Source organism: Podarcis vaucheri, assembly GCF_965113315.1.
Source record: "Podarcis vaucheri genome assembly, chromosome: 10".
In the NCBI taxonomy this organism is placed as follows: domain Eukaryota; kingdom Metazoa; phylum Chordata; class Lepidosauria; order Squamata; family Lacertidae; genus Podarcis; species Podarcis vaucheri.
The window spans coordinates 3,499,811-3,525,591 of NC_138748.1; the positions used below are offsets into that span (position 1 = coordinate 3,499,811).

General features: G+C 44.1%; 1 protein-coding gene and 1 long non-coding RNA gene across 9 annotated transcripts in view; one reads left to right on the forward strand and one right to left on the reverse strand.

Annotated features, from left to right (window-relative positions):
• FRMD4A (FERM domain containing 4A) overlaps positions 1-25,781 on the reverse strand; it is a 466,163-nt gene that overhangs the window by 105,212 nt on the left and 335,170 nt on the right. For all 8 annotated transcript variants that reach the window (XM_082240074.1, XM_082240073.1, XM_082240077.1 and 5 more), the window contains 2 exons: positions 19,757-19,841; positions 243-299 (listed from right to left, as the gene is read on the reverse strand). In XM_082240074.1, the coding sequence (XP_082096200.1) occupies positions 243-299; positions 19,757-19,841 (142 nt within the window). The remainder of the gene's footprint in view (positions 1-242; positions 300-19,756; positions 19,842-25,781) is intronic.
• The window catches only part of LOC309541926, a 145,249-nt gene continuing 122,351 nt past the window's right edge, over positions 2,884-25,781 (forward strand). Inside the window, exon 1 of the long non-coding RNA XR_014224011.1 lies at positions 2,884-3,457. This is a non-coding gene — a long non-coding RNA (uncharacterized lncRNA). The remainder of the gene's footprint in view (positions 3,458-25,781) is intronic.

Consider the following 25,781-nt stretch of genomic DNA (forward strand, 5'->3'; position numbering starts at 1 on the left):
GATTGGAATCTTTGTATCTCATCCACAGAGCAATGTGGCACAACACAGATCCAGCACATGGCATGCTTTGCATATGTGCGCACACAAGTCACAGTGTAAGAAGCTGCTTTGAGACATGGGCTAAAATGCTGAGCTCATTTCCCTATATTTGAATATGTGTGTTTTATTTATTTATTTTTAAATCCTTAAGTGGCAAGTCTTGAAAGTTGGAAGATAAAAAGAACAAATCTGGCGTAGCTTACCTGCAAGATGTATGAAGCCAGTTCAAACACAACTTCACTGTCGACCTCAATGAGCTCCTGATGAGAAAAGAAAATGAGGGTGAATAAGCAAGTGATTTATTTATTTTAGTTCTTCCAAAAAAGAAGTGATACCTCTGTGTCTCTATTGTATACTGAAGGAGTCTGAAATTAATGTGGATTCATCGAAATAACTTGTGGCACAGAATAAATTCTAGTGCTTTGGGGAAGTTGCTACCTATTGCTAATGTTAAAGTAGGGGTGGATTTCTCTTGCTTTTCTTGAATATTTTCAACGATGCTCCTGAAGCTCAATTGACCACATTTTGTTACAATGATATGGGTGTGGATTCAGTTATTATCACAGCTCACAGGAAGGTGGTTCACAGCTGAAAATGTGGGCTGGTGTTTTTTCCATGGGAATTGTATTTAGTGTGCCTTGAAATTGCTTAGATCATTCTTCTGGCAGCTAATAAAACCTTCCATAAAACTACAGTGAGACACAAGCTGAAATTACTGAAACTTTGACAGAGCTTTTCTTTAAAGTTCAGGTTTAGTCCAAGATGGTGCACCCCACTGACATTCTGCAAGCATTCTCTACAGGTGCTCCTATTGGATGAAGGCCACTCAACATTTATTATAATAGATGTTTATAGCAGAGACCCTCTGCACAAACAGCCCACATGCCTTCTATCACACAAAATGTGTTTGTACCAGTGGTCTAGTACATAGCTGTCAACTTTCCCCTTTTTTAAAGGGAAATTCCCTTATTCCGAATAGGATTCCTCGCAAGAGAAGGAAAAAGTTGACAGCTATGGTCTAGTATCTGAGAGGTATGTCCCATTTCAGCTGCTTCCTTCCTCACATCACAACAAAGGGACATTAAAGGTCTCCAGTCAAATATTTGGCTGGTTATTTCAAACTAAGCTCTCTTAACCTCTTCAGCTCTTGTCCAAGTACTCTTCCCTCTTCTGCCCATTTCCTCTCCTCTTTTCCCATCCCGTTCATGCTCCTTCCTTGGACAACTCCCTTGTCTTAGGTCATAGAATCATAGAATCATAGAGTTGGAAGAGACCACAAGGGCCATCGGGTCCAAGCAGGAAACACCATCAGAGCACTCCTGACATATGATTGTCAAGCCTCTGCTTAAAGACCTCCAAAGGAGGAGACTCCACCACACTCCTTGGCAGCAAATTCCACTGTCAAACAGCTCTTACTGTCAGGATGTTCTTCCTAATGTTTAGGTGGAATCTTCTTTCTTGTAGTTTGGATCCATTGCTCCGTGTCCGCTTCTCTGGAGCAGCAGAAAACAACCTTTCTCCCTCCTCTATGTGACACCCTTTTATATATTTGAACATGGCTATCATATCACCCCTTAACCTCCTCTTCTCCAGGCTAAACATGCCCAGCTCCCTTAGCCGTTCCTCATAAGGCATTGTTTCTAGGCCTTTGACCATTTTGGTTGCCCTCCTCTGGACACGTTCCAGTTTGTCAGTGTCCTTCTTGAACTGTGGTGCCCAGAACTGGACACAGTACTCCAGGTGAGGTCTGACCAGAGCAGAATACAGTGGCACTATTACTTCCCTTGATCTAGATGCTATACTCCTATTGATGCAGCCCAGAATTGCATTGGCTTTTTTAGCTGCCGTGTCACACTACTGGCTCATGTCAAGTTTGTGGTCAACCAAGACTCATAGATCCTTTTCACATGTACTGCTCTCAAGCCAGGTGTCACCCATCTTGTATTTGTGCCTCTCATTTCCCCCCCCCAAGTGCAATATTTTACATTTCTCCCTGTTAAAGTTCATCTTGTTTGTTTTGGCCCAGTTCTCTAATCTGTCAAGGTCATTTTGAAGTGTGATCCTGTCCTCTGGGGTGTTAGCCACCCCTCCCAGTTTGGTGTCATCTGCAAATTTGATCAGGATGCCCTTGAGTCCATCATCCAAGTCGTTGATAAAGATGTTGAATAAGACCGGGCCCAAGACAGAACCCTGTGGCACCCCACTAGTCACTCTTCTCCAGGATGAAGAGGAACCATTGATGAGCACCCTTTGGGTTCGGTCAGTCAGCCAGTTACAAATCCACTGAGTGGTAGCATAGTCAAGACCGCATTTTACCAGCTTCTTTACAAGAATATCATGGGGCACCTTGTCAAATGCCTTGCTGAAATCAAGGTAGGCTACATCCACTGCGTTCCCTTCATCTACCAGGCTTGTAATTCTGTCAAAAAACGAGATCAGGTTAGTCTGACATGACTTATTTTTCAGAAATCCATGCTGACTATTGGTGATCACAGCATTCCTTTCTAGGTGCTCACAGACTGTTTGCTTAATGATCTGCTCCAGAATCTTCCCTGTGTATTGATGTCAGACTGACTGGGCGATAATTATTTGGGTCCTCTCTTTTCCCCGTTTTGTAAATAGGGACAACATTTGCCCTCCTCCAGTCTGCCGGGACTTCGCCTGTTCTCCAGGAATTCTTAAAGATGACTGCCAGTGGTTCTGAGATCACATCTGCCAGTTCTTTTAATACTCTTGGATGCAGTTCATCTGGCCCTGGAGACTTGAATACATCTAAACTAGCCAAGTATTCTTGTACTATCTCCTTAGTTATTCTGGGCTGTGTTTCTTTGTTCTTTCTTTTGCTACGGACATACCCATAAAAGCCTTTTTTGTTGCTTTTAACCTCTCTAGCAAGCCTGAGTTCATTCTGTGCTTTAGCTTTTCTGACTTTGTGTCTACACGTGCTGGCTATTTGTTTGAATTCCTCTTTGGTGGTTTCCCCCCTTTTCCATTTTTTGTACACATCCTTTTTTAATCTTAACTCAGTTAAAAGTTCTTTAGATAGCCACCCTGGCTTCTTTAGGCACCTTCCATGTTTCCGTCTCATTGGTATTGCCTGACGTTGTGCTTTTACTATCTCCCTCTTAACAAACTCCCAGCCATCATGAACTCCCTTTCCTTTTAGTATTACTGTCCATGGGATCTCACCCAGCACTTCCCTAAGTTTTATGAAGTCGGCTTTCTTAAAGTCAAGAAATTGAGTCCTAGTATGCTTGGCTGCTCCTTTCCGCTGTATAGTAAACTTCAGAAGAGCATGATCACTCGCGCCTAATGATCCTTCCACTTCTACCCCACTAACCAGGTCATCAACATTGGTTAGGACCAGATCTAAAATGGCTGTTCCTCTTGTTGCTTCTCCCACTTTCTGGACAATGAAGTTGTCTGCAAGGCCAGTGAGGAATCTGTTTGACCTTATGCTCTTGGCTGAGTTTGACATCCAACAAATATCCGGGTGATTGAAGTCCCCCATTACTACTATCTCCCTTCCTTTTGCATGCTTGGCCATCTGTTCCAGGAAGGCATCATCTATGTCCTCCGTTTGGCTTGGGGATCTATAGTAAACTCCCACAATGAGGTCTCTGTTATTCTTCTCTCCCTTAATTTTGACCCAAATGCTCTCACTTTGATATTTTGTACAGAGAACAACTGGACTTGATTTGCTTACAGGAAACCCATATAACTAGAGCACACAGGAGACTGCTTATGAATAAAAAATTGGGACAAGAATTTATTTCGTCGGACAAAGTGAAAAAAAGAGGAGTTGTGATTTATGTAAAAGAGAAGTGGGCTCCAAAAATGATGTTCAAAGATGAACAAGGAAGATATTTAGCGGTGGAAATTCAGGTACAAGGAGAAAAATTTCTGATAATTGGGATCTATGCACCAAATGAAGGTAAAGCAGAATTCTTCAAAAAACTCCATGAAACTTTGACGGATTATTTGGAATACAATATGATAATCATGGGAGATATGAATGGTGTAGTCTCTACAAACATGGACAAGACACAAAGACTGACACTTACTAAAGAAGGGAGACTCCCGAAGACTTTCTTCGAAATGACTGAAAATATGGACTTAATAGACATTTGGAGAACAAGGAACCCTCTTGAAAGAGAGGGAACCTTTTTCTCCCATGCAAAGATGACCTGGACCAGAATCGACCAAATATGGGTTACTAGTGGAATGGCTCCGAAGATTAAGAAGGTAGAAATCTGCCCAAAAACCTGTTCCGACCATAACGCCGTGAAGATGGAAATGAAATTTACAACAACTGGTCAGTTTAGATGGAGAATGAATGACACCCTATTCCGAGATAGAGAGATCCACATGAAGGCCCAAAAAACTCTAAAGGACTATTTTGAAATCAATCTAAAGGGCGATGTGGAAAAAAGAGTGATCTGGGACGCAAGTAAAGCTGTGATGCGAGGATTTTTGATTCAACAAAATTCAATAAAGAAGAGAAAACAGAATGAGAAAAAGGAAAAAATTTTGGAAAAGATAAAAGAAGGAGAGAAAAAATTAAGATCAAAACCAAAGTCCCAGGAGATTTTGAGGGAGATTAAGTTGTATCAAACACAATATATGGAATTGATGAACCAAGAGATAGAATGGAAAATAAAGCAAATGAAACAAAAGACATTTGAGTCGGCAGATAAATGTGGTAAACTTCTGGCATGGCAACTTAAGAAAAGACAGAAATTAAATACAGTCACAAGTCTAGAAGTGGATGGAAAAAATATATCTAAACCCAACGAGATAAGAAATTGCTTTGTGAGTTATTTTAAAAAACTTTATTCCCAAGGATTACAAAATGAAGAGGACATAGATAAATTCCTTAATAAATATGGATTACAAAAAATCTCTCATCATAGCAAGGTGGATCTAAACCAGAGAATAACAGAACAAGAGATAGAGGGTGCCATTCAGGACATGCAATTGGGCAAATCTCCAGGGCCAGACGGACTGACTTCCAGATATTACAAATCTTTAAAGGAATGGCTGATACAACCGTTAAAGGAAGTTTGTAACGAGATCTTAGAGGGAAAAAAGGCACCCGAATCGTGGAAAGAAGCATATATCTCACTCATACCAAAGACAGAGACTGAAAAGACTCAACTGAAGAACTACCGCCCAATTTCGTTACTGAATGTGGATTACAAAATTTTTGCAGACATTTTAGCAAAAAGATTTAAAAGAGTACTGATGGAGAAGATTCACAGAGACCAAGCAGGCTTTCTCCCAAAAAGACACCTCTCAGACAATGTTAGGAATATAATAGACATTTTGGAAAAGTTAGAGGTGAACATAAATACTAAAGCAGTTTTGATATTTGTGGATGCGGAGAAAGCCTTTGACAATATTTCGTGGAGTTTTATGAAAAAGAATCTTCATGGGATGGGGGTAGGACAAGGATTTGAGAATGGTATGGGTGCAATATATTCCGAACAAAAAGCTAAGTTGATTGTAAATAATGTAATAACTGAGGAACTTAAGATAGAAAAAGGAACACGACAGGGGTGCCCAATTTCCCCATTGCTTTTTATTTCGGTCCTGGAGGTGTTGCTGAACATGATTAGAGACGACCAGCAGGTTAAAGGTGTAAAGGTCGGAACCAAACACTATAAGTTAAGAGCGTTCGCAGATGACCTTGTTTTGACCTTGCAGGAGCCAAACACTAGTACAAAAAGAGTGCTGGAAATAATCCAACAATTTGGACAGGTAGCTGGATTTAAATTGAATAAACAAAAAACTAAAGTCTTAGGGAAAAACCTAACAGATATGGAAAAGAATAAGTTTCAAGAAGAGACAGGTCTGACGGTGGTTAAGAAGGTGAAATATCTAGGGGTTAATTTAACATCTAAAAACTTGAATTTGTATAAGGACAATTATGAAAAATGTTGGTCAGAAATTAAAAAAGATTTAGAAATATGGTCAAATTTGAGATTGTCAATGTTAGGCCGAATTGCAGTGATTAAGATGAATGTATTGCCTAGAATGTTATTTTTATTTCAAACTTTGCAGATTATTGACAAGATGGACTGTTTCAAGAGGTGGCAGAAAGACATTGCGAAATTTGTCTGGCAGGGCAAAAAGCCCAGAATAAAATATAAAATTTTAACAGATGCAAAAGAAAGAGGGGGATTTGCCCTGCCGGACTTAAAATTGTATTATGAAGCAGCAGCATTCTGCTGGCTGAAAGAGTGGATGCTCCTCGAGAATACAGATATCTTGGACTTAGAAGGTTTCAATAATGCATTTGGCTGGCATGCGTATCTATGGTATGACAAAATCAAAGTGCATAGTGCCTTTAAAAATCATATTGTAAGGAAAGCGTTGTTTAATGTTTGGATGAGATATAAAGATCTGTTGGAAAACAAAACCCCCAGATGGTTGTCACCCTTAGAGGCTAAGGCCCACAAGAAAGTTAATATGGAGGTCGGATGGCCAAAGTATTGTGAGATCTTAGAACAGGATGGAGAGAAACTGAAATTAAAGAGCCATGAAAAATTAAAACCCAAAGTACAAGATTGGCTCCACTATTATCAAATAATGGAGGTTTTTAAACAAGACAGGAAAATTGGCTTCCAGGTGGAAAAATCAAAACTTGAGATAGAATTGTTAGAACCCAACACTAAGAATTTGTCAAGAATGTATAACTTGCTGTTGAAATGGAATGCAATGATTCTGCAAAGTTTTTTGCAGATAAAATCGCCCAGATTTGGGAAGAAGTAGACTCCACCGTGGGAGCAGGGCCGGGGCGGGAGAGTGCTAGAGCTCTGTCTAGTCAAGTTGAGTGGGATCAATTTCAATCTGTTACCTCCGAGGATGTGGACAGGCTGCTTGGACGAGTGAAACCAACCACCTGTCTCCTGGATCCTTGCCCATCCTGGCTTATAAAAGCTAGCCGGGAAGGACTGGGCGATGGGCTTCGTGGGGTGGTGAATGCTTCCCTCCGTGAGGGAGCCTTCCCAGACCCGCTGAAAGAGGCGGTTATTAAACCGCTTCTTAAAAAACCATCTTTAGATGCGGCCACGATGGCCAACTATCGCCCAGTCTCAAATCTTCCATTCCTGGGCAAGGTGATTGAGCGAGCGGTTGCCGAACAACTCCAGGCACGCCTGGAAGAAGCGGACCATTTGGATCCCTTCCAGTCGGGATTCAGGCCTCATCATGGGACTGAAACTGCCTTGGTCGCACTGGTTGATGATCTCCGGCGGGCTAGGGACAAAGGTGAGAGCTGTTTCCTAGTTCTGCTGGATCTCTCAGCGGCGTTTGATACCATCGACCATAGCATCCTTCTGGACCGTCTTGAGGGGCTGGGAGCTGGGGGCACTGTTATACAGTGGTTCCGCTCCTTCCTCCTGGGCCGTGTTCAGAAAGTGGTGGTGGGGGATGAGTGTTCAGACCCCTGGGCTCTCACTTGTGGGGTGCCTCAGGGTTCTGTCCTCTCCCCCATGCTTTTCAACATCTACATGCGGCCGCTGGGAGAGATCATCAGGAGGTTTGGGCTGGGTGTTCATCAGTATGCGGATGACACCCAGCTCTACCTCTCTTTTAAATCAGAACCAGTGAAGGCGGTGAAGGTCCTGTGTGAGTGTCTGGAGGCGGTTGGAGGATGGATGGCGGCTAACAGATTGAGGTTGAATCCTGACAAGACAGAAGTACTGTTTTTGGGGGACAGGAGGCGGGCAGGTGTGGAGGATTCCCTGGTCCTGAATGGGGTAACTGTGCCCCTGAAGGACCAGGTGCGCAGCCTGGGAGTCATTTTGGACTCACAGCTGTCCATGGAGGCACAGGTCAAATCTGTGTCCAGGGCAGCTGTTTACCAGCTCCATCTGGTACGTAGGCTGAGACCCTATCTGCCTGCGGACTGTCTCGCCAGAGTGGTGCATGCTCTGGTTATCTCCCGCTTGGACTACTGCAATGCACTCTACGTGGGGCTACCTTTGAAGGTGACTCGGAAACTACAACTAATCCAGAATGCGGCAGCTAGACTGGTGACTGGGAGCGGCCGCCGAGACCATATAACACCAGTCTTGAAAGACCTGCATTGGCTCCCAGTACGTTTCCGAGCACAATTCAAAGTGTTGGTGCTGACCTTTAAAGCCCTAAACGGCCTCGGTCCAGTATACCTGAAGGAGCGTCTCCACCCCCATCATTCTGCCCGGACGCTGAGGTCCAGCGCCGAGGGCCTTCTGGCGGTTCCCTCATTGCGAGAAGCAAAGCTACAGGGAACCAGGCAGAGGGCCTTCTCGGTAGTGGCGCCCGCCCTGTGGAACGCCCTTCCAGCAGATGTCAAAGCGATAAACAACTACCTGACATTCAGGAGACATCTTAAGGCAGCCCTGTTCAGGGAAGTTTTTAACGTGTGATATTTTACTGTATTTTTGGTTTTTATGGAAGCCGCCCAGAGTGGCTGGGGAGGCCCAGCCAGATGGGCGGGGTATAAATAATAAATTATTATTATTATTATTATTAATACACAAGACGAAACAGTTAAATCAGTTATGATTAAGTGGGCACAGGACATTGGTCATAATATTATGTCTGCTGACTGGGAAAGGTTGTGGAACACTGGTATTAAATTTACGGCATGTAGTGCTTTAAAGGAAAATGTGATGAAAATGGTCTATAGGTGGTACATGACTCCAGTTAAGCTAGCAAAAATTTACCATTTGCCTGATAACAAATGTTGGAAATGTAAGGAAACTGAAGGTACTTTTTATCATCTTTGGTGGACATGCCCGAAGATTAAGGTTTTCTGGGAGATGATATATAATGAAATGAAAAAGGTATTTAAATATACCTTTCTTAAGAAACCAGAGGCCTTTCTCTTGGGCATTGTCGGCCAACTGGTGCCAAAAAAGGATAGAACTTTTTTTATGTATGCAACAACAGCAGCAAGAATACTGATCGCAAAGTATTGGAAGACACAAGATTTACCCACCTTGGAAGAATGGCAGATGAAAGTGATTGACTATATGACATTGGCGGAAATGACGAGCAGAATTCGTGACCAGGGAAAGGAGACTGCGGAAGAAGACTGGAAGAAATTTAAGATTTATCTTAAGAACTATTATAAACTTGATGAAGTTTAGAATGTCGAGATTCTACAGAGAGAAAGGGTTGCAGTAATATAAGATTAGATTAAGAAAGGACTATGATGAATTAGGATCGGAAAAAACATTTATAAGTTGCTATAAAATTTGGACATGAGGATGCAGAAAGGGGAGGTATGGGGAAGTCCGAGGAAAGAAGTTTATGAAAAGACTTTTTGAAATTATATTTGTTTGTTTGTCTGTTTTTCTTTTATGTTTGTTTGTTATAAAAACTCTTGTAAAACCAATAAAAATTTTATAAAAAAAAAAACCAAATGCTCTCACTTTGGCTTTGAGGTTCTAAATCTTGGATCTCTTCACAGGTATACACATCCCTGACATATAACGCCACTCCTCCTCCTTTCTTGTCTGGTCTGTTTCTCTGAAATAGATTGTATCCCTCCATTATTACATTCCAATCGTGGGACTTATCCCACCAGGTTTCAGTGATGCCTATTATGTCATATTTAGTTTGCTGTACCAAGAGCTCAAGCTCATCTTGTTTCTTTCCCATGCTTTGCGCATTAGTGTACAGACATTGAAGTCCATTAATCATTCCCCCATGTCTCTTATTTAAGGATTTTTTCCTCCCACCACTAGGTCTGCGTGCTGTTTGCTCCATTTGGTCTATGACATTTGGATGATCATCTTTAGCAATTGATAGCCTCTTACCTTCAGGAGCACTGTCTCCCTCCCCCACATTAGTCAGTTTAAAGCCCTCCTGATGAGGTTTCTGAGATTTTTGGCAAAAACATTCCTCCCAACCGTTGTGAGGTGCAGCCCATCGCTTGCCAGAAGTCCATCTTGAAGAAACTGCAGTCCGTGATCTAAGAATCCAAACCGTTCCTGTTTACACCATTTGTGAAGCCAGCTGTTCACTTCCACTATTTTTCCCTCTCTCCCTGGGCCATGTCGTTCAATTGGGAGGACAGATGAGATGACAATTTGTGCATTTAATTGCTTCAATTTCCTGCCCAGAGCCTCGTAGTCTCTTTTGATCTTCTGGAGGCTATTGCTTGCAGTGTCATTGGTTCCCACATGAACCAAGAGGAAGGGGTATTTGTCAGTGGGTTTTATGATTCCTTGCAGTCGTTCAGTTGCATCTTGGATCTTAGCCCCGGGGAGACAGCACACCTCCCGAGACATCTTGTCAGGCCCACAGATCACTGCTTCTGTTCCCCTCAGTAGGGAATCCCCTATCACCACTACATGCCTCCTCTTAGGTTTGGGTCGGGGTTCTTCCGTGAGCTGTCCGTTCCAAGGTCGACTGCACATTCCCTGAGGACTGACTTTGCTGCTCGTCTTCATATACCTGATCGACTGTAATGAGGGAGAGATCCTCAAATGGAGTCTGTTCTTCGTCTTCCATGCTAGGGGAGAGGACTTCAAAGCGATTGTGTATTTCTAAACAATCAGAGTGAACCCAGGCCTACTTCTTTGAGTCACGTTTCTTCATATATCTGGCACCTGTGTTGGTGAACTAGGCTCCTTCTCAGGGGTGTCCCCTGTCTCCTCCTTGGTGGAGACGGTGTTCTCTGTTGCTTCCAAGAAGAGCTCCAGCTCTCTAATTCTTTGGAGCGTAGCTACACGTTCCTCCTGTTGCTGGACTTTGTCTTTTAAGAGGGCAATCAACATGCAATTGCTGCAGGTAAAGCTGCCTGCAACCTTTGGCAAGATGGCAAACATTGCGCAGGAACTGCAGGTGACTGCAGCTGTTCCCTCCCCCTCCATCTTGAAAACGTGTCGTTGGGGGTGGCTACAGTGGTCCTCCATCTTAAAAAGAGTGAAGACAGGACAAATAACCCCCCCAAAAAAACCCTAGGTCTCCCCCAACAAACATTTGAGACTAGCTCCCCGTCTTTTTGCCTTCTCACTACCTTGCCACCCCCAGTCTCAACAATCAGAGCAGCTTGGCCAATGGGAGCCAGTGGTCTCTTGGTGTACTCTGCCCCTCTGCAGGGGTATTCTACATTCAGGCAACTCAGGCACTCACTGCCAGAAGCTCCATCACCATCACAAAATTCTTTCGCACATTGCAATTTTGATGAGTGTCTCACAGTCACACATGAATTAAATCTGTATTTATTGGCCTGTTTTTATACTGTACTAATAGTCAAGTATTTTCATTGTCGTTCCCATGAGCTGCTGTCAGGACTGGAGTTGGAGCAGGTCCCAGTTCCTCCAACGGAGGAATCTAACCTCCAAATTGTTACTTTGCATGCCCCTGCTGGCTTTCTATACTTAAACTTTTGTTTGAATTATTTGAACTTGCTTGGAAAGAAAAAAAGACATGAAACACCCAAGATCTAAATTCAGATAAATGCAATAATGCACACCATTCAAGTGAATGACACACCTCATTTCACAAGTCACAATAACTGTACTGAGTCTGCTGCCCCTGGCAAATATGGAGCAACAGCCCTTAGCCAGGTGGTCTTGTTTCCTGCTGCTATAGCGCCAGAGCCAGCCTGCTAAAATAATGCTCTCACTCAAGTCTTCTATCACAACCCACGGCAGCCAGATCCAGAAGTGAGCCTTTAACAAAGAGGCTTTCTCCTTTTTTTATCCTTTCCCATTCTTGTGCATGTTTGGCTTTAAAAATGCCTTTGGCCAAAACGTTTAATTGTGCATTTGGTTTTACTAATGAGGTGCATTCAGGAAGTATAAGAAAGCTGAAGGCAGAGCAGGCCAAAGAAAATGTGTGTTTACCATATACTTGGGAATGGTTCAGCTTGGCAGTCCACCACGCACAGCTGGAAATGAGGTTGCCGGGTAACTGCTCTAGAGATCCTCTTTAACAGTGGAGCACCCCAAAACTTGGACCCCTTAGTATGCTGGTCACATTGCTCATCTTCCCCTCCTTCCTGGCAGGAAATGCTCAGAGATGGGGCGTGGGCTTGGAGCAGTTGCAAGTTTTGGGGGGACATAGCTGTGTGTGCTCTCAGGTATGGTGGAGGACATGGTTTCATCAACTGCTTCTGTACATGGAATAGAGGGTCCCATCTTGGTGGTGGTGGTGTTTTTGCCACAGGCAGCAGAGTATCTCAGGACACTTCTAAAACAACTATGCCAGGCAACAGAGGAAGAGCATGAGGTGGAAGGACCACAGCTGCATTCTTCTTTGCAGCAGCAGAGCAGCAAATGAACATACGAAGAGCCCTCTGGGTGAGGCCAATGGGCCATCGAGTTCAGCCTCCTGTTCTCACAGTGGCCCACCAGGTGCCTGTGGGAAAGCAGAACAGGAGCACAGCAGCACCCTCCCCTTTGGCACTTTCCAGCAAGCGGCACTGAAGGATCCTGCCTCCAGCCATCATGTCTAGCAGCCACTGACAGCTGCACCCTTCATGAAATGGCCCAATCCTCTTTTAAAGCCACCTCTTGTGGGAATGAATTCAAGAGTTCATCTATGTGCTGGGTGAAGAACTACTTCTTCATCATCATCATCATCATCATCATCATCATATATTATTTATACCCCGCCCATCTGGCTGAGTTTCCCCAGCCACTTTGGGCAGCTCCCAATCAAGTGTTAAAAACAATACAGCATTAAATATTAAAAACGTCCCTAAATAGGGCGGCCTTCAGGTGTCTTCTAAAAATAGGATAGCTGCTTATTTCCTTGACATCTGATGGGAGGGCTTTCCACAGGGTGGGCGCCACTACCGAGAAGGCCCTCTGCCTGGTTCCCTGTACCCTGACGTCTCGCAATGAGGGAACTGCCAGAAAGCCCTTGGTGCTGGATCTCATTGTCCAGGCTGAACGATGGGGGTGGAGACTTCCTTTTATCTGTCCTCAATCTTTCAGCATTCAGCTTCACTGGCTGTCCACAAATGGGCAGGTGGGATCTCCAAGTTGCTACTTGGCAACCTTAAGTAAAGGTAAAGGGACCCCTGACCATTAGGTCCAGTTGTAACCGACTCTGGGGTTGCGGCGCTCATCTCACTTTATTGGCCGAGGGAGCCAGTGTGCAGCTTCCGGGTCATGTGGCCAGCATGACTAAGCTGCTTCTGGCAAAACCAGAGCAGCACACGGAAACGCTGTTTACCTTCCCGCCGGAGCGGTACCTATTTATCTACTTGCACTTTGACGTGCTTTTGAACTGCTAGGTTGGCAGGAGCAGGGACCGAGCAACGGGAGCTCACCCCATCACAGTGATTCGAACCGCCGACCTTCTGATTGGCAAGTCCTTGGCTCTGTGGTTTAACCCACAGCGCCATACTATTGCAGGCCAGTGCAATTTATGGTCACTAAACCAGGAAGGGGAACTTGTGGCCCTCTAGGTGGTGTTGGACTCCAACTCCCATCAGCCTCAGCTAGCACAGCCAGTGGTCAGGAATAGTGGGAGTTGGAGCTTAGCAACATCTGGAAGGCTGCAAGTTCCCCATTCATTCACCAAACCATACAATGCCACAGTGTTTTAGTGTAATTTTAATGCTTCCATCTCAAAATAGGGAAACAACAAAGGAAGGAAAGGCTGTACTTACTTATTGAGGGCAGGTAACCCTTTTCTCTTACATAATCGTCTATGGTTATGGGTGGGGATTTTAGGTATGACTAGTAGGGAGAGAGGAGGACAGACAGATGGAGCCGGCTCATTCTGTCAAGGGCAGCTTTAGCTTTTATTGCCCTAAGCAGTGGTGAGTCAATAAAACTTAAGGCTAAAATAGCTCACGAGAGGAAGGCAGGGACTTCCCTGTTTAAAGCTATTTATATGCTGCCCTCTGCCACTCACATGGTACGTGAAGCAGCTTATGAGCAAAAACATACTATCAAATCATAATGGCTTTACAATGGTCATGTATTAATCTTCATCTTTCAAAAGCAGGAATACCACAGCCTAAGCTTCCCTGGAAGGATCCCCAAAGGTGCTTTTCACTGGAATCCAACACAGGGCATTAACCACACTTGCCACATGATCACCACCAAACAGAGTCAGTGGATCTCTGTTTTGAGAATCAGTGCTGATTCAGCCCAAGGGTTCCTTGTTCCTCTCCACCTACTCCTTCAATTCAGCCAAGCACAGCAATGTCCCATTACCCTCTTGGCTCCATGCCCAAGTCAGCTTCCCTCTTGGTATACTAATGAAATGTTCCTGCCACTCAGCTGCTGAGCGACAAAGCAGCCACTTCATTAAGAGCTCTGCTATATATGTGAGTTCTTCATGCATGCGAGTGTCCCTGGGAGGAGGTTTTTCCCAGCATGGGCTTTGACTTGACCCCTTTCCATATAGGAATTCAGTAAGGAAGCCACAAGTTAGCACTTGTTAGCAATTAACTTTACAAAATTATTAGGCAAATTGCTAAGGGTAGCTTTTGAGATGCTACTTAATGAACTGCTATTAGGAAGGATAAAGGCAGTTTTTCAGAGCATAGATTGATTTGCCCTGGTTTGCACAATTTCTTTTGTCATGATGCTGTCTTTGGTCAAACAGATTTTGTAGGGAATGTGTTTGGGGAGGCAGGGTGACTACAAAAACTTGCACAACTCTTTTTTAGAGGCAAATGTGGTGTGAGCATATATACCATGACTACATTTTCAAGCCTAGGGAAAAACTATTGTTTGCCTGCATCTTAAATCTCCACACACCATAGCTTAAGAGAGACTTTTGAAACAAAAGTGGTGAGAAGCAGCTCAAGTGAGTTCAGTCCAAAGCTGAGCATGTGCATCTCACACAGTTCTCCCTCCCAAAGAAGAATGGAAGAAGGGGAGATTTGCAGACTTAGTCATGAACATCCAGGGGAACATGTCCAAAGTTACTCTCGGCCAAGAGTTGCCAATGTGAAAGTAAGTAGAGTCTGCTAGGTGGGACCATTGGCACACCTAGACCAGCCCCCAGTTCCCCCAGTTGCCAACCAGGTGCCTGAGAGAAACCTGCAAGCAGGACCCGGCCACAAGAGCCCCCCCTTCCCCTCCTGAGGTCTCCAGCAACTGGGATTCAGAAGCACTGCTGCTTCCCCCTGTGGAAGCAGAGCATGGCTTCCACAGTTCAAGGAGGCAGAGCAGGGCTTCTAAAATGGCTGACAGCAACTGATAGACTTATCCTCCCCAAAAGTGTCAGTCTCACAATCTTGGTGGCTCAGGCAGTGCTGCGGACATAGTGTATCTTGATTTCAGTAAGGCTATTGATAATGTCCCCCATGATATTCTTGTATTTTTCTAGAAAACAGGTGCCAGAACTCACCATGAACTGTAGCTGGTTGATGAACCAAACCCAAAGAGTGCTCATTAATGGTTCTTCATCATCCCAGAAAAAAGGGATAAGTGGGGTGCTGCATTGTTGTTCAACATTTTCATAAATGACTTGGATGAAAGAATTGAGGGGATGCTCATTAAATCTGCCAATGATACCAAACTGGGAGGGGTAGCTAATGCCACAGTAGGCATAATTCAGAATTCAAAATAACCTTAAAAGACTGGAGAAAAGGATTTAGGTGGACCACAAGCTTAAAATGAGTTAGTGTGATGCAGCAGCAAAAAAAAAGCTAATACTATTCTAGGTTGCATCAACAGAAGTATAGTGTCCAGATCATGGGAAGTAATATTACCACTCTATTCTGCATTGGTCAGACCCCACCTGGAATACTGTGTCCAATTCTGGGACCACAATTTAAGAGGGATGTTGACATGCTGGAACACGTGCGGAGGAGGGCTACCACAATGATCCAGGGTCTGGAAAGCCTTATGAGGAATGGCCAAAGGAGCTGGGTATGTTTAGCTGGGAAAAGAGGAGACTGAGAGGAAATATGATGGTCACCTTCAAGTATCTCAAGGGCTGTCACATGGAAGAGGGAGGGTAGGACACGAACCCATGGCTTCAAGTTACAAGAAGGAAGATTCTGAGTAAATGTCAGGAAGAACTTTCTGACAGTAGGAGCTGTTGGACAGTGGAAACTCAGGAGGTTGTGGAGTCTCCTTCCTTGGAGGCATTTAAGCAGAGCTTGGACGGCCATCTCTCTTGGAGGCTTTAGTTGAGATTCCTGCATTGCAGGGGGTTGGACTAGATGCCCCTTGGGGGTCCCTTCCAACTCTACAATTCTATCATCCTATGAAGGGGCACTATGTACATTTACTATGGTCCCATTTCTGCATGATCAGCTGCATGAATTTTTCTGCCTGTGTTGGATTACCACATCCAAAATCTTTAGCAAAACGTGAATGTGAATGGGGTTTCACTTTGTGCTTAAGTGTAACATAAACTGCTAGTAATTTCAGTATTATATCTAGCAGAAGCCTTGAAAGCAAAGTCACATAAATATGAGGTGAATATGTATAATGGCAATGAAAATAATAATTTAATAATCTAGATCTATACATATTTATAAGGGTGGGGGAAAGCTTTAGAGGGTTCACACCACACATTATCTCAGTAATTCACAATAGGACACTGTAATATATTATTATTATCCTGAGATGGAGTCCCAGGTATGAAAGGGAGTTTGTATCAAAAATCAAATTTGTACCAGAGACTACAATACTCCCCCCTCCTCCTGGATTTCTTTGTCTTTGAGTAGCCACTGGATTGTTATTTGTGGTGCTAGAAAGCCTAACAGTTCAGACAGATAAGAGAAAAGGCGCTGTTATTAATTTGCACTGCAGGCAGAGCTAATGAGTGCAGTACAAGGCAGCCCATTCACAAACACCTTGGGAGAAAGAAAACCTGATAGTTCCCACAGTATAGCCATGGCATTGAGTAAATTGACCATTCCCCTTCCCCAAGGCGTGCTGGGGGGCTGTGCGACAAAGCAAGGAATCAGATTCAGAAGGGCCTCACCTCCTGCTGAGATTTACCTACAAAGCCACCTTTTCTCAGAAACTTCTTTGTGATGGACGTTGCAAACAACTTACCTGAGCAGCATCCATAAGTATCAATCAAATGGAAATGGGAAGGACTATGGGCCTTGACTTCATAAAACCAGAGCTCTACAGCAAGGAGAAGTTTGAAGAGGCCCCCAAATGGATTTATTTAAATGGACACGGACCTTTACCTGTGAGCGGCCATTTGGCTGTGAGTGGGGTGCCATTTGGAGAGGGTGGAAGAGATGTGTGGGTGCTGCCTCCCTGCATTAAAACTAGGTCTATGTTGTACCCAAGAGTCACTTCTTTTAAACTTCAAGGCCTAACTAGACAATACATGAAATGCGTGAACACATTTAATGTACCTTTTTTAATTTAAAAAAGGGAAAACAGCTACAGGGGTACTGATCAGGATTGCTATTGGTTCCACTGTTCTGTGCTGGTCAGATCACATCTGGAGTGCTCTCTTCAGTTTTGGGCAGCAGTTTTTTGGAAGGACATAAACTAATTGGAACACATCCAGAGGAGAAATATTTCTGGATGGTTTGGCATCTGGAGACCAAGGTGGCAGCTGTTTCATAGGCCGGATTCAATGGCATATCTGCAAATTCAGGCCGTGTAATTAAAGTGGATTTGGACTCCTCAGCAATCAACCCACCCCCTCCCCAGTTTGAACTTTCAACAGTAAGCAAAGTGACGGAAAGGTGGACTGGAAAGGCTCGACACAACATCACATAAGCAAATAAATCAGCATGAATGCTCAATAAACTGGCCATCTGGAAGCGACCCAAGTCTGTTGAGGAACGGCTGAAGGAACTGGGAATGTCAGCCTGAAGAAGAGACAGGAGAAGGTGGGGCAGGATATCAGTTTTTAAGCTGCCATGCAAAGATGGAGCAGAAGATACTCTCCACTTCTCCAGAGGGCAAGCATGGAAACAATGGGTGGAAATGGCAGAGAAACAGATTTTGACTAAACATTCAGAAAAACTGTAACGATATGAGCTGCTTGACAGTGAAAGAGACTGCCCCAGAAAGGATAGACTCTCCTTCACCAGAGGCATGTTAGCAGAGGCTGACTGACCACCGGTCAGAGATGCTGCAGTTGCATCCTGCCCTGCAGATCCTACACTGAGCAGAGGGATGGACTAGATGACCCCAAGATCCCTCCCAAATTATGCCACTATGATTCCACTCCCACCCCCTGAAGGTGCTGTTCCCCGCTCCCTTTTTTTCCATTGAAAATTTTAACACACAAACATCAGGAAACAGGAGATGCGGGCACAGGTTCAAGCACACAGCTTGCCATACAAAATCAGTGGCAACACCAATCCTCCCAAGGACAATAATATACCTCAAAAACCAAGAGGGACTGCGGCAGCTCAGTCGGTAGAGAAGGAGATGCTTGATCTCAGGGTCGTGGGATAAAAGATCCCTGCATCGCAGGGGATTGGACTAGATGACTCTCGTGGTCCCTCCCAACTCTACACTTCTGTGACTTTACCAAGAGGTAAGTTCAATTCATGCCATAAAGAGCCATGTGATTTTTGTCAAATGATGACTACAGCATCATGCAAAACTTGGGGGGGGGTATGAATGGCTCGTCTCATGCTAGAAACAGAACTCCCATCTCAGCTCAAACAATATGCTTTTTGGTGGAGTGAGTTCACATGTCCGTCTAGCAGTTAAGCAGAAGGAAGAGATGAGACTCTGCAAATGCCATGTGTGAAGCAGCCCTGGGTGTCTGCAGAAGACCTTTCCGCTTCTGCAGCTTTCCTTCCCCTCTGGGTATTTATTTTGTCTCACAGCACAAAGCAGCTGTGCGGCCTTAGCCTAGGGTATTCCAGCTTCAAGCCAGGGAGCCTGGTCATCTGTCAAAACTTTGCACAATGTTCTGCACTTGGGGCTGTTTTGTTTTATCCAAGTAACCAGCAACAACAGTCCAGTGGCTTTTTCCTTTTCCTTTTCAAACATCCATAAGGCCAAGAACTTGGACAGAAACCGTTTCATCAGCATTGTATGTAACCATTTTTGTTCTGGTGCATATGGCAAGGTTTCAAGAAACTCGCACGCCTCCCAGTAAACATCTGGGAACGACTGCCCAGTCCTCACACGCAACTCAGAGGCAAGGGTACCCTCTTCTGATGGATGCCTTCAAAGGAATTCTAACGACTCACAACAGAGCTAAATCCCTCATTTAGCAACCATCTTGACATCCCACTTCAAACAAACAAAAGGGATTTATTCACACTCAGAAAACTGGAGATTTTGAAAGTATGGAGTCCAGACGTCTGCACTACTGAGAGTACAATCTCTTCCTGAACCAACAGAATTGTTTCTTACAGATAAGCTCATATGATCAAGAATATGAACGCCATCTGGCAATCCAAGGAGATGGTGTTTTCTCCTTACCTAGAAAACAATACTTCTCCAAATTAGAAGTGGTTTGTTACTATGATTGTTAACTTAGGGAGAGGCAGCATCCCTCAGAGTTAACAGAGTTAACAGGTGTCTGAGAGGCAGGTGTATAATATAATATAATATAATATAATATAATATAATATAATATAATATAATATAATATAATAATTTATTATTAATTACCCCACTCTGGGAGGCTCCCAACTCCCCACTCTGGGAGGCTCCCAACAGGTAAAGGCAGGCAGGCAGATATATAGGCAGAGAATCACAGATAGCCCAAGGAGGTACAAACTGGCAAAACTTATTTTTAAAGAAAGGTTGAATTACAATGGCAGCAACATGAAGAAAAAGTGTCAAGGCCTTACCTTGTAAATACAGGACTTGGCATTCAAGAAAAACAACTCAATGGTAGCATTATCCTTTAGATAGGATATGCTTTCAATGTAGAACCTAGAAATGAAATGGAGAAGTCATATAAACACAGGAAAGAAATTGCAGCCACTGAATAAATAGGACCCTGTACAAATTTTTTATTATGTGAAAAAATGTGCACAGAGGAGCCTTTGGGGCTGAGAGAGAGGAATTCTCCTTTTTCTGTTTTAGTTTTAGAGATTGTGTTATGACTCTTGGAAAGATTTGTGTGTCTCTTAAGACATGATCATTCAGAAATGCTGGATGTGTAAATCCCAGCCAATAGGAAAGGCATTAATGCTGGTTTTATTTCACAGGTTGATTTATAGCTCTATAAATATTTTTGGCTGGGATGGTTTTCTTTTTCCTCTGTCCTTGACAATTGTGCTGCTTTGCTTCTTATAAATGGTTTCATCCTAGCTTGGGAGTAACTGATTTTGAAATGGCCTTTTTTGCTGGGGGGGGGGTGAAGGGGAGAAGTGACCCCTGAATATAGATTTAAAATGAAAACAGCTGGAAGTCTGTACCTGGAGTGCTGAATCTGTGGAATTCCGCAACATCATGGGAATGCTACATAGAAACAAATGCTGCTCACATGAACCTGTATGTAGCTCTGGGAAAGAGCTAGTGCAGTGAGGTGGCTATGAGCCTTAGGGATGAAACAGCCATGTCAAAATCTCACCTCTGACCTAGGGAGGGGGAGCAATGTGGTTCAGGTTGCATTTTAATGCAAACCTATCTAATCTGCACTTCCTGAAACAAATACGTCAAACAAAACAGCTATCCTTCAAAAGTCACCTTTCTCTGAATTTTGTGATGCAGGTCTTCAACCGAAAAATGGGAACCAAAATGCATGTATTAGAGCAATGTGCATATAAATGAAAATAACATAGGAAAATGCATTTTATTAGAGAAAATGGCTTGCAAAAATGTATTTAACAAATTTCCACACAAAAATGTGTACATTAGAAGAAATGCATGCTAACATGATGGTGAATTTTCATAAGGGTTCTTTTAAAAAAAATAATAATTGCAAATTGAAGAAGAAATATGGTGAGCTGAACTTCCAACCAGAAAAACAAGAAACTGAAATGAACAGATCTGCCCGCCCACACTCTCCCATGAACTGGCTAGCTATCACCTGCATCTTGGGACTATTCTATATAAGTGGCTCCCAATTAGGGGTCTGGGGACCCCTGGGGGTCCACGGAACTCACCCATGGGGTAGTGCAAACCACCTGCAGATGGTCATTATTTTGCAGGAAGGATTCAAGTGCATACTGGGAAATTTATGTTTGCATCATTAAAGTGGATTAAAGGGCTGTGTTGTCCAAGCACAACAAATCCACTTTCAAAAGGAATTGGGGCAATGCTACAGCATAGATTTAAAGCCTATCCAACACACATTTAATGCACATAACTTCCTCTGAAGAATCATAGGAGCCGTAGTTTGTTAAGGGTGCTGGGAACTGTAGCTTTGTGAAGTGAAAAAGACTCTGCCCAGGATTCTTTGCAGGAAGCCATGTACTTTCAATAGGCATTAGATGTGTTTTCATACTTTTTGAAGTTTGGAAACAGATGAAGAAATGAGTTGAAAAGTGTGGGATGAATGAATTACTAGCAGTATAAACTGTTATAAAGGTATAAACAGCCTTCAAGCAAATCAGGACAAATTTTTAATATAACCAACCCACCCTGCAAACAAAGGAAAAGAAATGCTCAATAAAGACCAATATGGTTTAACCTGCTGCATAAGCTTTGTGTAAGCAAATCAGGATGACTGTTCAATAAACACGTCTGGAGGGGTTCATAGTAAAACAAAATATGGAAATAACAAAACTTGCAGTGATCTTTCTCAACATATCTGATAATCTTTCTCATGGATTCTTAGACATACTAGACCACTTATTCTTTTTACAGAGCTGCTTAGGGCCACCAGATCACAACCCAAAGAAGTCTCCAACCCCCTTATAGGCATCGTGTTGCCAGCTTCTCCCACATTGTTCCCTCCTTGGTCCCAGCACCCATCCAGCCCCTTTCCCCACCTGCTAAAACAAAGAGAACTCTCCCTCTGCTAACCCACAGCAGGCAAGGTGCTGGGGGAAGAAGCCACAGCCCTGGTCCCAGCCTCCTCCATAACTGCAGGACAGCAGTCAGGGAAGCAGAAGACTCCCTGAGCACAACGTGTGCTTTTTCTTCCGCATGAGAAGTAGGTTATTCCCACACACACGTATGCACCTGCCTGACAGAAACGAGAGCTCTGTTGCATAGGGGCCTGAGCACAAGTTATGAAGCGCTTAGTTCAGATTTCACATGGGAGCCTCGCGAAAGCCTTTCCTTGGCTCCCTCTTGCTTGGGTGTGGTGCAGACTCTGCCTTCTAAGCCTATGGCAGTGCACTGTGACAAGCCCAGGGGCTCTCCCTGGACTTCAGAGCTGGATGTGAGAATTACATGAACAACAGCTGTGCATTTCAACCTCTCATTGGAATGTTTCAAATATGCTTCTTGCAAACTAGATATCAGCTGAAAAAGAAAAGTAAGGAAGGAGTGCAGATTTGTCCAGTGGCCCCTGACCCTGCTGACAGGTGTGAGCTGAAAAAAACGATGCTCCTGTGGGACACCAGAGGGCAGCATTGCATTTCTTAAAGCTACAGTGGAAGCCCCGCTGATGCTCTGAGCAATTCATACAAGACGCTCAGATAAAAAAAGGAGGAAACTCAAAGAAGCACAGCGCTTTTTTTCAGCCAGAACTCAGTACTGGCACCTCTCAGGTAGGTGCCATTGCCATTCTAAGAGAACGAGGGAGGCATTCGTGGGGAGATCTGGCACTTTCCCCCCTAGAAAAATAGCACTAAACAAGCATATATCCGCCTGTAGTGAAGAGCTCCGCATGATATTTAGGACCTACAAAGAAAACCTCATTCTCCAAAGATCTGCAGTGCGCATTGTATGTTGGGAAGTTCTTCCAAAATGTGTGTCAATATTAAAACAGCAGCAACAACCAAGGGAAAGAATTTTCTTCATTTAAAAGGGGCTGGAGCCTTCTAAAGGATTTTTGTGGAAAAGTCTTCTATTGTTTGCTTAGAAAACTGGATGTTTCATTTATTCACTGTGAATTTATAGCTGGAGATGTAAGAACTTTAGAGATGTAGCAGTAGTACAATGGTTTTCTAATTTATCTGGAAAGAGTTAATAGTTACCTAGGTATTAGCATAAATATTATTTCCATAAGCTCAGTAATGTGACCCCTTTTCATGCTAACTTCTGTTAGTGAAATTTTATGGGGGGGGGGTAAGGCAACTTTGTTTTTAAGAAAGGCATTGAAAACATGAATTTCAGCACCTCCCCAGTTTCAAAATTTCCATCCCCACCACAGACATTCATTTTCACCATCTGCGCATGTCAGAAACTTACACTAAAAGCATTGGAAATACATCTGAACCTTGTTACGCTTGTTGGTGTAAGGTCTTCAGAGAATGCATCTCTCAGTTCTGAGACCAGAAGCCTGTTCAACATAAGTCACTCAGTTAATCACTAACAGCTTTGGGTTTTTCATTGCATCCTGTGTTCTCTGCCACATCTACAGTCAAAGGTATTAGTCACGGCATTCGAGGTTGTAAAGACTAAGGCAATCTATATTAATTTCCTAGCAGCCTAAACAGAACAGAAAGAGCTATTCCTTCAGTTGTGACACACGAGAAAAGTAAAGGCTGAAACAGAAGGCAATTTCCTGACAACAGTATCCCTGCTGGCATGTTGACAGAGAAGTTGCCTTGCTAAATAAGATGGCCTTCATTGCGGAATTCCCAGTTCTCGCTTACACTCTCTTTGCCTGCATCTCCTTCCATCCCTAAATGATCGCTTCCCTAATCCCTTCCCTGGAATCCTCTTCCAGCTCTTCCTTTTGGGGCTTGCACTGGACTACTTTGCCAGTGACTCTTCTGTGGATCCTGCCCACCACTAACACCCTGGAGGCAGGGATCCCTTAAGCAATTCCTTCTTTGCAAATTCTGATATGAACTGCCCTGACCAGGGCCTCCTCAGCTAACATGGAGATCAGAAGGCAGTTATCTTGGGTGTGTGTGTGTGTGTGTGTGTGTTGCACTTCCCTGAATTTTGCAGCATAGTTTTTTCTCTCAAAATACATACACAAACATGCATTTTAGGATATAATATGTTTAGAAATGTGTACTTTGAGAGGAAAAATGCATTTGAATATAGCTTTCCTTGTGATTTTTTTTACAAAAACATAGATTTTTATTGAAAAACATATATAAACTAATGGAAAATATTTTAAAATCTGCAAGATTAATATGGAAATGGGACAGAACAGACTTACGAAAAAAACTGACTCAGGTGAGGAACAGCCTGATCTAGTTTTCCCTCCCGGGAGATAGCTTGAAAACTGGGCTATCCTAACTTGGGTTGCAGGAGCTGAACACAGAAGCCCCCACAATTGCTACTCCCCACTATCACAATAAAGGTTGTGTACATTATATAGACCTTGGGGACGCAGGTGGCGCTGTGGGTAAAAGCCTCAGCGCCTAGGGCTTGCCGATCGAAAGGTCGGCGGTTCGAATCCCTGCGGCGGGGTGCGCTCCCGTCATTCGGTCCCAGCGCCTGCCAACCTAGCAGTTTGAAAGCATCTCCGGGTGCAAGTAGATAAATAGGGACCGCTTACCAGCGGGAAGGTAAACGGCGTTTCCGTGTGCGGCTCTGGTTCGCCAGAGCAGCGATGTCACGCTGGCCACGTGACCCGGAAGTGTCTTCGGACAGCGCTGGCCCACGGCCTCTTGAGTGAGATGGGCGCACAACCCTAGAGTCTGGCAAGACTGGCCTGCACGGGCAGGGGTACCTTTACCTTTACCTTACATTATATAGACAGCAGGCCCAGTGGATAAAACCTATCTGCCATTTCATTCCCATATGCTGCTGCTGGACAAAATGCAAAGGGCTTGCGGCTGCTTTCCCACCTAACGTCCATTGTAAATCATTAAAAGCATATGCCATAGCTTGGCCAGGGCGGCGGGGGGGGGGGTGCTGAAAAAGAAAGAAAGAGTCAAACAGCCCCATTGCTGATCTGTTAAGTACTCAGCTGGAAAGGAATAAGAAAGGCAACAGAAGCCTCCCCTCTGAGAGCAGGACTCTCTCTATTGATTTTCGCATCTAGTGTATCCGTCTTCAGAGGCCAAGGAGAGTGGGATCCCTCCAGGCTCCGCCCCATTCTCATTTTATTCCAGAACACCAGCAATCAGAACTAATGATGGGCAATTTAGCTTTGGTATGCACATCTCTCGCCAGCTTGCATCTTGTCTTCAGTGTGTGTGTGTGTGTGTGTGTGATTTTCTATTCCAAAGCTGAAGACAACCCTACTAAAGGGAGGGGGGATTTTCACTCCCAAGCAGGTGTGCAGCCTGGGAGTCATTTTGGACTCACAGCTGTCCATGGAAATGCATGTTAATTCTGTGTCTAGGGCAGTTGTCTACCAGCTCCACCTGCCTGCTCACTGTCTCGCCAGAGTGGTGCATGCTCTGGTTATCTCCTGCTTGGACTACTGCAATGCGCTCTATGTGGGGCTACCTTTGAAGGTGACTCAGAAACTACAACTAATCCAGAATGCGACAGCTAGACTGGTGACTGGGAGTGGCTGCCGGGACCATATAACACTAGTCCTGAAAGGCCTCCCTTGGTTTCCAAGCACAATTCAAAGTGTTGGTGCTGACCTTTAAAGCCCTAAACGGCCTCGGTCCTGTATACCTGAAGCAGCGTCTCCACCCCCATTGTTCAGCCCGGACTCTGAGGTCCAGCACCGAGGGCCTTCTGGCGGTTCCCTCCTTGCGAGAAGTGAAGCTACAGGGATCCAGGCAGAGGGCCTTCTCGGTAATGGCGCCCGCCCTGTGGAACGCCCTCCCATCAGATGTCAAAGAGATAAATAATTACCTGACATTCAGAAGACATTTGAGGGCAGCCCTGTTTAGA